General features: G+C 35.0%; 1 protein-coding gene across 6 annotated transcripts; it reads left to right on the top strand.

Annotated features, from left to right (window-relative positions):
- The first annotated feature begins 642 nt into the window (after positions 1 to 642).
- LOC149928553 (uncharacterized) lies at positions 643 to 6,651 on the top strand. 6 transcript variants are annotated; one of them, XM_090158499.1, is made up of 13 exons: positions 643 to 856; positions 935 to 966; positions 1,086 to 1,172; positions 1,304 to 1,396; positions 4,163 to 4,369; positions 4,438 to 4,596; positions 4,656 to 4,802; positions 4,877 to 5,494; positions 5,576 to 5,689; positions 5,756 to 5,863; positions 5,926 to 6,146; positions 6,204 to 6,363; positions 6,433 to 6,651. In XM_090158499.1, the coding sequence occupies exons 5-13, from the start codon at positions 4,183 to 4,185 to the stop codon at positions 6,573 to 6,575; spliced, it is 1,857 nt and encodes a 618-aa protein (XP_090014625.1). In that variant the 5' UTR covers positions 643 to 856; positions 935 to 966; positions 1,086 to 1,172; positions 1,304 to 1,396; positions 4,163 to 4,182; the 3' UTR covers positions 6,576 to 6,651. The 6 variants fall into 6 exon arrangements, with proteins under 6 accessions (XP_090014625.1, XP_090014622.1, XP_090014624.1 ...); XM_090158496.1 differs by having other exon boundaries at positions 935 to 1,172; XM_090158498.1 differs by having other exon boundaries at positions 643 to 966.
- The last annotated feature ends 10,211 nt before the right edge of the window (positions 6,652 to 16,862 follow it).

The following is a 16,862-nucleotide window of genomic DNA, read 5'->3' as shown; positions in this document are numbered from 1 at the left end:
CGTGCGTCGGGTTTTTAGTGAACATTTCGAGGATGAGTGTACGTTAAGCTTAAAGAGTTTTTAGTATGGTTAAATATCAGCTTAATCAGGACGTTTCCAGGACGTTCATTTGATGTCTTAGCCGTCTATCTACAGACTCAAACGCCAGTCGATCTGACACCAGTCTTTCCCTAGTAGCACAGCACTTCCGTTTTAGGGTTGGGAAAGAGTCAGACCGTTGGAAATGCGGTCGTAGTTGGCTGGTGGTCAGCGCCTGACTTATTACCGACTGTAGATTTTGGTTTGGTTTTCTTACCACCCATAAAACGACACAGAACCCGCCAGCGTTCTTTCCACCTGTAAACCAACTAGTAAACCGACTGCTACATTTTCATTTATAAAATACGTTTTTATCAATAACAGCCATGTATTTATCGTGTACTATTAATTATTATTAAGTATTGTATTTAATAAAAAAAATTTAATCAATATAAATTTCTAATTAAACATTTTAATTAAGTTTAAATGATCGAGTTGTACTTAATTTTATTATATAAATGTAAAATCACACCTAAATGAACTTTAAATTATATCTAATAATAATATAATATTAAAATATATGCAATATTAATACTTTTAATCCTTGAAAGTACATATATTTTCTTATTTTATTACACATAATATCTTTAGAACTTAAATTTTGGACTTAATCGAAATAGTGAAAGCCAAATATTTTAAAATCGCGTTTATATCACGGGCAAACTCCATACTTTGAACATACCAGAATCAGCTAAAATTTAGCGTACGTGTAGATCAAATTATAGAAGACAAGTTATTACAAGAATCGCTAACAAAAATAAATATCATAATATTATAAGTAAGTTATTTTATTTCGTAGTTTTAAATATTTTAATATAGTAAAAATATATTTTATAACAATTGTGACATTTTTTAGATGAGCTACAGATGGCAGGACCATCGACAAGAGTAAGCAAACGTTACCATGATTACACGGCCAACTTTATTTATGAGCTATCGCACATTGGCAGTGGTCAAGAGGAAGACGAAACTTTCATAAGGAAATTTTCTTTCTTTCTTTTCCATAGCGCGTGGTAGAAGGGTCGCCATTTTACTATTCAGCTATTTTCGTGGCACTTAACAATTTCCATTATATTTTCAAGCTCTTATTAAAGGTAATTCATTTTCAAATTAATTTGGTATTCAGTCCATCAATTATTATAGTTGATTTAAATATATTTGGTTATAGCTTTTTAATTAAGATTTCACTGCCTAACGTTATAACCTTAAATATTCCTGTTTACAGCACGTGGTAGAAGGTTCACCATTTATCTATACTGTATCGTGGAACTTTAAATTTTCATTCTTTTTTTTTCACAAGTTTCAAACTCTTGTAAAGGTAATTAATTTTGAAATTATTTGGGTATTCAGTCGCTTAGATATTTGAGGTATTTTTGAATATATTTTGCTATAGTTAATTAACATGTAAGTGCTTAACATTAAAACATTAAATTTGAATATTTATTAAGTAGTTCATAGTATTAATAAATAATGTTTTCCTATTTGAATAGTAGCTATACAATTTTGTACTGATTTTATGGTCTACTGTTTTATATTTAAAATGAATAACGGTAATGAGTCTACGCAAGATTTTGATAAAAGTTATATCCCCAGGGGATTACGTCAGCGGCAGATGCGAAGAAATAGAGCTAATTATGTCCAAAGCATTTTAGATAGAGTTTTTAATGAAAAACCACCAGACTATCAACCAAATTTAGATATAGTTGAATACTCTATAGCATCAGATAGTAATGGGGCAATTGAACAAACCGATCGTGAGGAGCAAAATGATAACGGCTATTTAGGTCTAGAAAATCTATCTAATGGGTCTCCAAGCTCATATGATAGTTCTGATATTCAGATTAACGATAGTAGTACAACTGAAGATGGCTTATTAGATTTGAAAGAGGACATTCGAAACTGGGCCCTTAATCATAATTTAGATTCTGTCAGGCTGAATAGCTTACTAGAAATTCTTCGTGCCCATGGCCATAATGAGCTACCGAAAGACTCTAGAAGTCTTTTACATACACAGACAGAGTGCAGTGGAATATTAACTTTAACTAATGGGGAATATTGGCACATTGGTTTCCAAAGAGGTTTGACAGAATTTATAATTTCTCACCCGAATTATGCTGATGAAATTTCATTTGCTATAAATATAGATGGCCTACCTTTATACAAAAGTTCTAATGTAAATTTTTGGCCAATTTTGGCAGGGGTTTATAGTTTCTCTGGAGGTGTACTAGGCAATATTTTTCCTGTTGGGGTGTTTTGTGGGGAATCTAAACCGGGAATTCTTGACGAGTATATGCAGCCATTTATAAATGAATTAGACGAGCTTAATGCAAATGGTTTTATTTACGGGGGTAAAACATTCAGTTGCAATCTACATGGGCCATTTATATTGGATACGCCAGCTAGGGCTTTAGTGAAAGGTACAAAGGGACATACGGGGTTTTTCAGCTGTGATAAGTGTACAATTAGAGGTTTTAGATGTGCTAACCACACTGTATTTTTGGAGTTAGAAGGTTCGGATGAGCTTCTCACACTTCGTACTAACGAATCATTTCGTAACAAGGATAATGAAGAGCATCATTTAGCTGGTAGGCCTTCTCCCTTAGAACAGCTAGATATTAACATGGTAGCCAATTTTCCCCTTGACTATATGCATTTGGTATGCCTTGGTTGTATGAGAAGAATGTTACATAGTTGGGTAAGAAAGGGAAAATTAGTAGTCCGTCTTAGCAGTCAATTGGTTCAACACTTTTCAGAGAAACTCAAAAATTGTAGAGGGTATATTCCATGTGAATTTGCCCGTAAACCGCGAGCACTTAAATACATCGATCGCTGGAAAGCAACAGAACTTAGACAGTTTTTGTTGTATACTGGTCCAGTTTTGGGAAAGGGTATTCTTTCCACAGATGTACTCAATCATTTTAGACTATTACAGTGTGCCATTTATATATTAGCTTCTCCGACTCACAGTAAAAATCTCTCAAATTACGCCGGCGATCTCTTAGAGATGTTTGTCTCTTCTTCCCCAGATTTTTATGGAAATGCATTTGTCAGTTGGAATATCCATTCCCTAACACACTTAGCAGCTGACGTACAAAGATTTGGTCCGTTGGACTTCTTTAGTGCTTTTTCATTTGAAAATATTTTGCAGCTTTTAAAAAAGAAAATAAGATCTCCTAATAAGCCATTGCAACAACTTTTTAAAAGATTGGGTGAATGTCAAAATATTTTAGAAAACAAAAGAAAGGGTATACGTTATGGGCTCAAAAAAGAATTTAGAGACCGTAGAGCCAATTTACCTGATGATGCGAAATCTTTCAAAAAATTTGTGTCCCCTATTTACACAATATCTACGTATCCACCTGACAATTGTTTTCAGTTATCTACTGGCGATGTTATTTTAATAAAAAGCCTTTATCAATCCAAAAATAAAGATATAGCAATTGTTGGTAATATATGTAAATTTCATGACAACAGTTTTACATACCCATTGCGTTCATCACTGCTTGGAATATTTGTGGCTAGAGTATCCAAGCAACTAAAAACCTATCCCATAGATTTAATTGAAAGAAAGTGTTTTCATTATCCAAATAAAAACAACTCATTGTTTACCATAGTTCCCCTCCTACATTATGCATAAATATCATTTTAACTTTTTTAGTATCTGTCAGTAGCGGTGCTAAGATATTTTACACATCCACTCATATCCACAAATGGTTTAAATTTGAAAATTAATTAAAAATTTACTTCAACTGAATTTTTTTTAAATTTTAGTAATACCAATTGAAAATTAATAATAAATAGTAATAATCAACTAAACTAATAACCAAGACAGCACCATCATGCCTCAGTCATCTTGTCAACGGTAGCCCCAAAAACCAAATGTTTTACCCTTTTAAAAATTCCAAGCCTGATCTTAGCACCGCTACTAATATCCCCTTTATATTGTAAAAACTTAAGTGGTAACATTCAAAATGTGTTACAATTTTGTTTAGTATTAGTGTTTAAATTTTTTCCTTGTTTATTCTCGCGAGATTGATAACTTTTCTAATTGCACTTGCTGAGAGGCAATATTTTATTTTTGAAGGATCTTTGGTTTTTGTTTAAATGTATGTGATATTCAACTTTGATGGGGAAGATACTGTGGAAGCTGTTCCCTATTCTTGGTGCCCAAATAGGTCATCGTGTTATTGGCCACCATCACGACAACACGAAGCTATTAAATTAATTAAAGATGGTGCTACACCGAATGATGACTGGAAGCTATATAATGGAAAAATAATGACCAAAACTAGTAAGTTTGATTTAGTAGTAAAAGCGAAAAGGCAGCTCTTAAAAAAAACTTTCTATATTTTCTATTAGTGCCGTATAGCAAAGCTCGTGAGCTTCTAACGAGATCTGAATATACTTCAGACCTTTCAAGCGAGTTGGACATTGGCCGAGGTGGAAAAAGAAAAATACTTAAACGGCAATATGCTCATGAAAAAGTAGCAAACTGCAAAGAGTCAGACTCTGATGAAGGTGAATAATAAAATCTATTTTTCAAAAGTTTATAAAATTTAACGATATTAACATCGTAGATGACACGCAAGAATCTCTTAAAAAATGCCCTAAAAATCGACCAGGTAGGAGACAAATATCGTTGCCAAAACCACCAAATTTTCCGATTAGTAAGAGTTCTTCAGACTTGTCAGCCACTAGCGTTCAAACTTCGATTGAATTGATATGTAAGTTATGAGTATCTAAAACATTGATATGGCCAAGCTAGCTTTTTATCTTAATACATATTTTTCTTGTACAGCAAAAGAAAAGGAGACTGATGCAATATGTAGTAATGTACTACAAGATGAACCTTCTAACCTAATGAGCAGCCCACTACCAGGACAATCGTCTCAACTAGTTAGCACCGCACTATCCGATCAATCTTTTGAACTAATTGGCACTCCACTTCAAGTTCAAGCATCTAAACTGCTCACCACTCCTCTACAAACTTCTAATCTATATGGCCCCTTTCAAGATTATTCTTCTAAACTAGTTAGCACCCCACTACAAGATAAATCCTCTAAACAAGTTAATCTTAAAAGATCTACATTAATTCGTAAATATGTGCAACCTAAAGTGGTGCCTAAAAAAAAAGTTAAAATTCCATCTAAAATTCTAACTGATTTAACTGTCTCTAATGTAAATTTAAATAATAACATTACTCTACCTACTACCATTAGAACTAATAACCAACAACCAGGCATGCTATCTGACCTAGACAATCTTAGCGTAAGTGTAGGAAATATAGAAACTTCAAGTAAAGAAAATGTTGCTGCCTTTTCATCACAAACATCAAATCCAGTGTTTTCAGCCTTTATGTCATCTCCATCTCCTCTGAATACCGAAAGACCACAAGTTAATTTCTACTGTAACAAAGGTTTTGAACGAAATTTTGTTGCTTATTTCATTCTTATTCTCAAAAATATCCTTAGTTAAAGCTTCCATTTTCTTTTTTCAGACAATTCACAACGATATGAACCAAGATGTCTTGAAAATCACAATAACTCGACTTCGAGAAAATATTCATCGAATGAAGGGAGTGACGATTTGAGAAAAACAAGAACCTTCGAAGGTATTTACATTGAATACTTCGAAAACCTTTTCATTTTGTAGTCTTATAAAATAATTTAATTCTTAGATCCGGATCAGCAGGATTACCGGACAGATGAAACATTCCGCAGTAGCACGCTTCGTACAAAAGCATCCTATAATGTCAGGAATGTTGGAAGACGTGATCATTTATTAGGTATATATGACATAGTATATTCATTTCTATTGATTCTTAATTTTTATTTGTAACCAACATAGGTTTAAGTCCGGAAAAATTTCAAAGAACTGTGCTTTTTATGTTGACTGATCTGAATGCAAAAATGGATAAAGCCCTTGAAATTTGCATGAAAGACAGAAATGCTCAACCTGATTTTGAAGATCTAAATATTCCCGGATGTCCGGAGTTTCCCTTCAAAACTTTGGAAGAGGTAGAAAAATTCGAACAACTTATTGAAAATGAAAATGTGAAGGACAAAGCTGTAAGAGTTAAAATCAATTGATAATTAAAAGATAAATAATCTAATATACATTTTTAGGTTAAAAAGTTTGCTTCCTTTGGAGGGAAAAAGGTGAAAGATATGACAAGAAGGATTTTGAAGAATGTGATGTGTCACGAGCTGGTTCTCAAATTTAATTGGATTGGAGTTAACAATAAATATGCGTTTAAAGAGCTTAAACTCAAAGATGTCATAATTGGTAAAATACGATCTTGATTAAAATTCTGTGCTCATTTAAAATTCAGCTATTAACCATTAACCAATTTAGGAGCTGTTCAGTTAAATATGAAGGGCAGTAAAGTTTTTGAAATAGAGGGCATAATCCAAAAATGGGTCAAGTATGCTCCTGACAGAGAAGGCGGTAGAAGTAAAAGAAATCAAGAAAAGAAAGACACAGATGACAGTGATTAATAGTCGAGCTAAATGAGTTATTTTTTCCAAGAAAAAAATTAAATGCAATCTCTAAACCAATTGTATGGTTTCAATTTTTTGTGTAATAAAATGATTTTCACGATTATACCGTTTTAAATTACTATTAGGAAGGCAAGGTTTTATTTTAATTTTTTCAGGGTTGTTTTTAGCATTGGAGTGCAATATGTTGTTCGGTATTTTTATAGTCAGCTTCCAAATTCCATCTCGTTTCCAACAACGGTTTCCCTGAAACATCCAACACTAAAACGACAGTAAAATCCGCAGTTGGCCAAGGGTAATCCAACCCCTTTTTAACAGTCATTTCTTAAGATAATACGGCAGTAAAATCGGCGTTGGCCATTGCTTTCTCAACCTTTTTCCAACAGTCGTTTTTAACGGTAAAACAGTAGTAAAATCAGTGGTTGGCCAACGGCTAGCCAACCTTTGGCCAACTGCTCTCTCCAACAACAAAGCGACTGTAAAACATACAGTTGGGCAGGTAGGTCATTGCGTCCAAAAAATCACAGTCGTACCGACCCAGTCGGCCAGATCGTTAACCACCGCAGTCGGGCCAACCGATTTGTGCTACTAGGGTTTAGGTACCTACTGCTGGTTGAATCTTTGAGCTTCTAACCCATTTTTCTTGAGCCCGTCCGTCCAATAAGCGTTCCTAGACCAATGTGCCATATTAGCTAGAAAACGAATTAGACAATTTTAAAACCATTGCTTTAGAATGTTTATGACATATGTATCTTTAAATTAAATAATTAAAATGGCTTTGTCTTCAAACTCATTTTACTTCTAAAAGGACATTAATGAACTTTTGCCACTTGTTATTAAAGTTTCTCGCCTCACGGATAAAAAACAATTGATAGTTTAATGAAAACAATTTGGTTCAAGGAAGAATATTAATTGCCGGATTTAAGGCTGTGTCCGGGATTTTGGGGTAGTTTTTTGGGAGCCAATATCTCTGAAACGAAGCACTTTAGGACCCATGGTTAGGAGACATTTTTTCTCATAGAGTCCCATAGAATGCATATAGAAAGTTTCGGTACCCTTAAATGTAACACCCTGTATATTAACAACGACATATTTTATTAAACATTAGACATATAGTAGTGTCCTTGATTGAGGGTGGAAACTCCGTCGATGATTATCGCATTGGTTGAGACAAAGCTTTGACTGCCTCCCGTGAAAAAATCGTGTTTGTTACTCTCGATTCTTTTCGTCGATTCGACAGTCAGCTTCCGTTTCAGGAGACAGTACCTGTACTTGACGTGCCGGACTTTCTTTTTAATGACGCGGTGGTATATACCCTTAGCAGTCTGCTTCTCCCCCTTAGCGGAAAGCAGTGAATACATTTTTGGTCTAAGACCGCAAAATTCATGGACAGGGATCCCGTCAAGTTCATCCTTGAACTTGCCTACACTCTAAAAACCCAACACTAGAAATTGAATGCATCAGCATTCAAGGCCTTGCCACTGTGGTGGAATGCTTTACCATTCAAATGTAAGTGCTCACGGGGGCGTTCAACTTTGACTGCTAGGTTAACATTCAATATTGAAAGCGAAGATTCAATCGTGAATGGGTAAAGCATTCAAAGCCAATAGTTGCACAGTTCATCTTTGATTGCTGTAGTTCCAATTTAAGCGATCCGGCGTTCAACTTTAACTATTTTGGCGATCATATTTACCTGAAATGGCGTTCAAATGTGCGTGATTTAATATTCAAATTTAAGTCTTTTGACGTTCAAATTTAAGTGTTCCGGCGTTCAAATGTAGGTTTTAGAGTTCTTATTTAAGTATTGGGTCGATCATATTTACCTGCAATGGCGTTTAAATGTGCGTGATTTATCACTCAAATGTAAGTCTTTAGGCGTTCAAATTTAAGCGTTCCGGAGTTCAAATTTAAGTATTTTGGCGTTCAAATTTAAGTCATGGGTCTATCATATTTACCCGAAATGGCGTTCAAATATGCGTGATATATCATTCAAATGTAAGTCTTTAGGCACTCAGATTTAAATGTTCCGGCGTTCAAATATAAGTCTTTTGGCGTTCAAATTTCAGTCTTTTGGCGTTCAAATATAAGTCTTGGGTCGATCATATTTTCCTGAAATGGCTTTCAAATGTGCGGGATTTATCAGTCAAATGTAGGCATAAGTCTTTTGGCGCTCAAATTTAAGCGTTCCGGCATTCAAATTTAAGTCTTATGGCGATCAAATGTACCTGAATTGCTGTTCAAATTTAAGCGATATGTCGTTCAATATAACAACAATTGAGCTTCACATTAACGCGTACAGGCGTGCGTGAATCATTTTTATTATATGGTGAATTTGAGGCGACAAATATGTTTAATTGTTTATGTGCTAGAAAGGGAACAAGTAAGCTTACAGCATTAATAAGTTCATAGTTAAGAAAATACGTTTTTATTGAAATTTAAACTTTATTCTTTAAACAAAATTAAAGTGTATTCTAAAGCATAATCCATAAACTTATAGTTATTCTGTAAGTGTATTAACAATGCCTACTACCGGCGACGAAACATCCGTTGTTACAATTTAAAAAAACACTTTCTGGAAATTCTTCATCCATTGTTTTTCTCAAGGAAGTCGGATACTCAAGTTGAAACGTATGGTATCCAGAAAACAAGGATGCGACTGTCATTCTTATAGAGTGGACGTCAAATGACACCCCGTCAATTTTAACCTCCAAGGGAGAATTGGATATTTATCTAATGTTTTCATATTGGAATACTATTTTCGGTGTATTCACAATTGGATCGTGTATGAAATATAAAAATATAAAAATATAAATTTTGTAAAATATAAAACCGCATGCTTTAAAAAATTATTCTCACTTTAAACGTGAACTATGAAACTATGTGGTAATTCACCACTTCAGTATTTATTGTGCCATTTACGGAAGTTTTCCGAGAGCACATACTATATAAATTTTGTAGAAACGGAAGAAGGAAATTGCATACTAAGCAGTTCTCTTCTTTAATAGTAGATGGCGCGTCAGTCACTGCGTTTGCGCAGATCGTGTTACTGAAGTGGTGAATTATCTTGATTTTTATTTAGTGAAGGCTGAAAAGCTTTTCTAAAAACGCCAACCATTAATTTCGAGTTACCAGGTTTTGGAGATCAGGTAGCGAAATAAAATGAAATCTAAATTCCCAATTTAAATTTATATCAAGTATATTTCTGTTTGAAATCTGTAGAGTCAATAGTTTTCATTTCAACACTAAACGTTTACTAGTGTTTAAAAAAATTCGTTCCATAAGCTTAACGTAGCCATTGTTTACCGGAAGCGGGGAACCCTATATTTTCTTTAAGAACAAATAATTTCATTGCATAATTCTAAGCCAAGAATAATATAAAATTAGAATATCAAAACCAATTGATATTTACCTGCTTGTTAAAAGGTACCCTCGTGAAGTCGTGGTAGTTGAACAACAAAGTAGGCTTAGGCTTAACAATACCGGGAAAAAATGGCCTTGTTCCCACGATGCTCTTAAGTAATAGCAGGGTCTTTTTGGAGTGGGTAGCGACGCATCGCTGCCACGTTTTAAAACGCAAATGATTCCAGGCCGGAGCGCTTCCGCAGCCGTTACGAGAAAGCGGGGCTGAACATCGAAAATTATTGTAAAATGAATTTCAAAATTTTGTAAATTATTTTAATCGTGTAAATTTGTGCTACTAGAGGGTTAAAGTAATATTCATTTTAGATTAATTGATTGGTTCGTATTTTAAATAGCTCAGCCCGATCACGTTTGGTATACAAATTTATGGTGCCCTGAATGTACTTTTCGATGGTTACGGTCGGTCGGCAAAACAACTTTGTTTAATTCAAATAATTTAATAATAAGGTGTATCCGCTATATACAAGATAATACACAATGATCTTAGCCAAGAGTCCGAGTTTTTTAATATTTAGCCATTACTCGCCTAAATCTAGTGATCCGGGTTCGATTCCATACCGTTTAAATATTGCTAATTAAAATAAAAAAATTGCACTGAATTGTCTTTAAAAAAAGCTCAGCTCAAATTTTATTATTAATTATATAAATAATGTATAACAAAACTATTAAAGAAACAATTGTCTCTTACAAAATTAAAAAGCATAAAGGATGGCAGAATAACGTTAAGCTTTATGTTTAAAAAAAGTGTCCGATGCAGTAAGTGTCGGTGGCTCAACGGTTAAGCACTCGCTCGAAGTGCAGAGCACCGGGAGTTCTATTCCCGGTAGCCGGATTTGTTAATTCATTTGTATAATTACTAATACGCGAGTCACAACATTTCAATTTCTTCTGTGCAATAATTTAAATCGAACCCAAAATTTCGTTATATTTATCATGGAAGAATAAAGCTTTCTTCTTCCATGTATTTACCTAAGAAGCGAAAAATAAAACACTATTGATATACGCTTCTGATGAAACTGAATTTCTATTTTTCAACAAAGTGATTTAAAGGGGCTCCAAAGTTCGGTGGCAAAAAAAAAAGAAAATTGAGCATGCTTTTCATTCCCCCCAACCCTTCACTCGGCCTTGGCAGAGGCGGGCAGAGTCAACCGTATATTTCGCACTTTACTGACTTTACACACATTTTGCCACCGAACTTTGGAGCCCCTTTAAGTATCGGAGGTTCTTTGGTACTGGTAGAACGCCCGCCTGTCATGCAGGAGGACTCGGATTCGAAACCCACCCGATGCGATCACAAGTAAGACATATACCGTGAACATTTGTTGGAAACCTTGCCATTTGGATGCTTAGACGTCAAAAGCATCGTGAGGGATTTTTGAACGCAGAGGCTTATGCGTGTTCGTTAAGGTTAAGCAAACCGTCGTCTGCTAAACTTCGGCTGCTCACAAAGTCGCTTGGATACACTATTTAGCTCGCGTAAGCGTCGTCACTTTTTATAGCAGACGACACAGCAGCCGAGAGCTCACTCGACCAACGATCTTTTCTGCAGTGGCGTCACCCGGATTTCAAAACTGGTGGCGCTTAAGCCATTAGCACTGGTCAGGGGCATCCTATAGTGAGTGATATGGGGGAGGGGGGAAGCTCCCAAAAAGGTTTTTAAAGTTGAAATATTGAGGCCGACTATGAAAAATTAAATTTTTGATGCCCATTTTTAAGTTCGAAGAAACTTTTCGACAAGTGAATTGGAAAAATTTTGAATTTTAGGTGGCGCTTCAGAAATTTGACAGGTGGCTCAAGCACCGCCTAAAACACCATAGCAACGCCACTGCTTTTGTGTAAACTGCTGTTAAATTGAATGGATGTAGAACTTGTAGTCAAAATTTAACGCCAGGATGACTGTTGAATTGAACTTGAAAGGTTTTTATTAAATAATAATAATAATAATAATCAGCTAGGCTAATACCCAAGGCACCACCTTAGGCCTAAGTCATCAAGCGACTTTTGAAGCCATTAATACAGGTGGCCGGGTTACAATGCGTAGGAGGGTGGTGGCAAGCCCTGCATGCCACGAGATCGAGCCAACAGCTCCCTACACTAACTATTACCGTTAACCTCGACAAGTTTTTTATGGAATTGGAAACCGAAGAGCTCGGGGGAAAACCCTTAAACCAGTGGGGAGAGAACTTGCAAACTCAACGCAGAAGGAGTTGTTCCGAGTTTTCACCCAGTGCCACAAGCTGGGATCGAACCTGGCTCCTCTTGCTGCGAGGCGAAAGTGCTAACCACTCCGCCACCCCCAAGGTGAATGTTTATTCAAAATTGAAAGGAATTAGTAAAATTAGAACGTCAATTTGAAAGCTTTTTTAAAATTGAATGGTAGCGGTTAAATTTGAATGCCTATTTGAAGCGGAATTCAAAATTGAATAGTGTTATTCCATTTTGAAAGGAAATTGAATGCTTTTTTTTTAGAGTGTAGGACTTTCTTGTTGACTTCGCTGTAGAGGGGATGGTTTTCCGGATAGCCCGAAAAGTTGTTTCGATGTGATATGTCAGTGAGTCGGTATCGGTTAAAAGAAGTTTGGCGGTGTCTCCGTACTGTTATCAAATGATGAAATCCAAAATAACGAAACCAGTGTATATCGATCTGTTGAGCGTGAGGCACTTGTTCAAATGGTGGATTCCAACCAGATCATTCTTGAACACAATGAAGCGTTCGAAGGCTGGAGAGCTGGCTTTCTTGATGGCGCGTTTGGAACTCTGCACCAAATGAAAATCAATTCGGTTCCGTAGATTCTCCACAGTTTTCCCTAAATAATAAATGGTGATCATTTACATTTTTTTCGGTAACGAATGCCTTAAATTAAATTATTTCCAGTTACTTAGGGGCTATTCCTAATTACGTAACGCAGAAAAACCACTTTTTTGACTCCCCCCTCCCCCTCGTAACAAAGAGTAACAAATGGAAAGACCCCTCTTCTTAAATTACGTAACAAATATCGAAACCCCCCCTTAAATTATTATAGTACGTAACAACTAATAAAGTACAATAAGAGCAGGTACTAAATTTTATTGTTTGTAATTTACATTTGAAATTACAACTGTATTTTTACGCAACACTTTATATCCATGGGTATGAAATTATTTTAAACGTGAGTAAACCCAAGAAAATACTTATGTTTGTAATAATTCTGACTGTTTCTGAAAATGATGAAAATTTTATTCTACGATATTAAAAATAAGATGTGTTACGTAAAATTTAGTGAACCCTCCCTCCCCCCACCCCCACGTAACAATTCGTAACGCTTGCAAAAAACCCCTCCCCCCTACCACGTTACGTAATTTGTGAACAGCCCCTTACCGAACACGCTTTTATTTTATAACTTGAAATAGCAACGTTCATGAACATTGGCTGCCTGCTTTCGCTTCTCCGTGTTAAACTCGATAAAAGGTTTAAGCCACGGTCCCTGGTTGAACGACATGGTACGATGAACTCTGCTTATTGTCAGCCCCTTAGAAACGTAATATTTATAAGATCCTATAATGAACTACGTTTTTTTCTTTATTGTAAAGAGAAGGGACCAGCTTAGGGAAATTGTGTTTTTCTTTAATACCCAACTCCTAAAGCTGGTCCTTGGAATACGTAGAGAGTTCGGAAGTAGTAATAATACCTTTCTCCGGGGTTAGCGGGTAGCAGTTTTGTTCATTGTGAAGGTGATCGAGGTATTCTATGTCCACTTCTAGGTTATAACCCACGGGGTCGTCGTCAGGATGGGAAATGATGATATCATCCGTGAAATCGGGTCAGGGTTGGATCCACTCCCATCGGTTGGTTTGACGTTGTTTAGAAATGGGAACATAGTTTAGCGTTTGATACTGAAATCGACAACAAATTGGCGTTCCTAGATATACTATTAGAAAAAATGTCTTACGGTCTCGGTACTTCGGTGTATCAAAAACCGTTCTCAATTGAAGCGCCCCCTCACAGCAAACCCACGCACGCTCTTTCAAACGAAAAAGCCGCTTTCTATGGTTTTTTCGAACAGGCCTTTAAAATTTTTCATCTTTCCCATGAAATTAATTTCATTAAAAAAAGCTTAGGATATGGGATAAGATTTATCTCATTTATTAATAAAATTCTATTCAAATATAAAAATAAATTAGAAACACTTAATGGCACCAAATTAAAATCCTCTTTTTTATCAGATAAAAAAATTGTTGTACCTATATTCCAGCCGATAGGGACAATTAATCAAATTTTACCTTCACGAAAAGATACAGGGAATTTGCTGGAGAAACCGGGGGTAAACAAATTAGAATGCAGTTGCGGTATGGCGTACATTGTTCAAACTCGCCACAATCTTAAGACACGTATTAAAGAACACGAAGCCGATATTAGGCTGAAAAGATTTGAAAAATCAGTGGTAGCTGACCATGTCAACTATAGACGTCACACTCGTCAAAAGTACAAAAAAACGGGTCTATGCTAAACATGCGTGAGTCCATTGGAATAACAAAATTAAAAAAACTAATAAACAAATTAACCGTGAAGATGGTCCGCTACACCATCGTATATTCCTTTACAAATCCCTTATATAAACTTCCCCCCTCGCCATATGCGTATAATTTGTTTAGCTTTCCTTTATAATGGTCATTGGTATTTTAGCGTTCCTTTGTCGCGAGGAAAGATCTATCTTGTGCGATCGAGTCGACACGTGCGTAGCGCGTAAATAAAGATTTCAAACTGTGCAATTTGCAAATTTGAGTCTTAGAGGAGAAGCTTTTTTCACCGTAAAAAAATAGTTAATCGAGGAGTACAATAATTTCAAGTCAACTTGCGGCGTAACGTATAGCACAAGTCAGCCGATTTAGAGGACACTCCGGATAATGAATTGGAAACTAAAGACGAATCTAGCAAACCAAAAGCTGCAGTCGAGTTTGAAAAGTGCATCAAATTGAAATTTAATAAAAAATTGAAGTAAGAAATAACTTAAAACATCAAATAATTTGAAGATAAATGTATTAGAAAAATCACTTTAGATACTCGACTTCAGCTTCTAGAATTTTGGAAATCCGCAAATCAGTATTCTTCTTTAAAAATAGTTGCTCAAAGACTTTTGGTAATACTGGCATCAGGAGCTACTGATGAACGAGATTTTTTGCCATGGATGATTAATTTTAAAGGTTCAATCTTTTCGACCTTAACTTTTTGGCGCAAAAACTATTTCGATAATTAACTTGTATGTAGGATTTAGTTTAGCGATAATACAAGTTTATATCGAAATAGTTTGTTTATAATTTTTGAGAAAAAAATAAATAATTGAGTTCCTAATGTTATTTTTAATCTGGGAGCCCACTCTAGCATATAGAACAAGTTTATACTATAACAATAAAAATGCTAGTTTTTGGTTTGGGTCGGGTTTCAATTTTATCGGGCCTAGGAGGGCCGGGTTTAAAATTTCCCAAATTTTCTTGCGTTTCAATTTTGGCGGGTCGAATTGGGTGAGGTTTTCGAAATAAATGATTTTGAAGGGTCGAGCCGGTTTTGAATTTGGGTTTTCTTAAACGGGTCGGGTTTTAAATATAGTCGGCCTGAGTCATATCTATTGTGTTCTTCCACCCTCCGAAGCTTTAAATAATAACGCCATTTTAATCTTGATATAAGCATTGCTTTAATTCTTATTTAATAAGCATTAAATTTAAAAACTTTATCTAAGGCTGATTAACCCTTCATCAAAGAAAATTAGAGATCTCCTTTATTAGATATCCAGTTATGACCATTAACTGGATCTGTAATATCGGGAAAATATTTGAACCAGTGTTTTCAAATATGAGTTGGGATAAAAGCAAGTGATCGTCAACTTCCCTATAATTTCAGCTCAGTTCCTCAATTTATAGATATCTGGTTAAGTTATTTTAAATTATTTATCAAACCTAACACTTCACGAGAATGTCGAAATCAGTTACTCTAAGATCACCTATTTATTGTTCTAAGTTAATTCCTGTTTATGCAATTTGAATCTTTTTTATTAAAAACTAATTTAAAGAAGCGTAAATTATTTTTATTTCTTCAAGGTACTATTCCTGAGTAGCTTTTATGGTATTTTTTTGGGGTTAGAAATAATAGATTAAAATAAAATTTGTGTGGAAACTAACAATGCCATTGCTCATCAAAGATGCACAGTTACAATAATCTGCAATCTGCTTAGGTTGTTCGTTTTTAATTAAAATCATCAGGTGTCCTTCGTTTGTTCTCTTCTGATGAAAAGCATAAAAAATTCAAAATAGCCAAACTTTCAAAGCTTCTGACCGAAACAACTCCTATGATACAATACCGAAATGCTATTAGATTTTTTAAATAACAACCAATTGTAAGAAATAACGAAGTTTTAATATGTTACATAGCTTTCTTAGAAAACAAAAAAAAACTCATATCTGAAGTGAACACTAGTGTAGGTTTTGGGCGAAGAAGCATCACTTTTCCAGCAAATCGGTTTGATATTTTGTTAAAACTTTCTAAGATAATGGCGGAGTGGTTAGCACTTTTGCCTCGCAACAAGAGGAGCTGGGTTCGATCCCAACTTAAAATTATTAGTTATTTTCATAAAAAATATATCATGAGCAGCTAAAAATTCTAGATTAAATAATGTTTTAGAAAAAACCAAAAGAGTTACACCCTGTATAACAAATCAGATTGCAGTTGATTTAATTGTTTTTCAGTTAGTCTTTGATTTTTGATACAAAAGTCAATTATGTCGTTTGGTTTTGGCTCAAGTCGTAGAATCTGGTGTACGCTTTTTATTTTATGTCAACAATCAACATTTTGCTAAGAATAGCCCTGATATGATTTTATTTGTTTAAAATGCTCTA

The sequence above is a fragment of the Leiobunum rupestre genome, chromosome 9, assembly GCF_980474605.1.
Source record: "Leiobunum rupestre chromosome 9, qqLeiRupe1.1.hap1, whole genome shotgun sequence".
In the NCBI taxonomy this organism is placed as follows: Eukaryota; Metazoa; Arthropoda; class Arachnida; order Opiliones; family Sclerosomatidae; genus Leiobunum; species Leiobunum rupestre.
The sequence above is the reverse complement of the archived record's forward strand: the minus strand, read 5'-3'. Positions and strand labels throughout refer to the sequence as shown.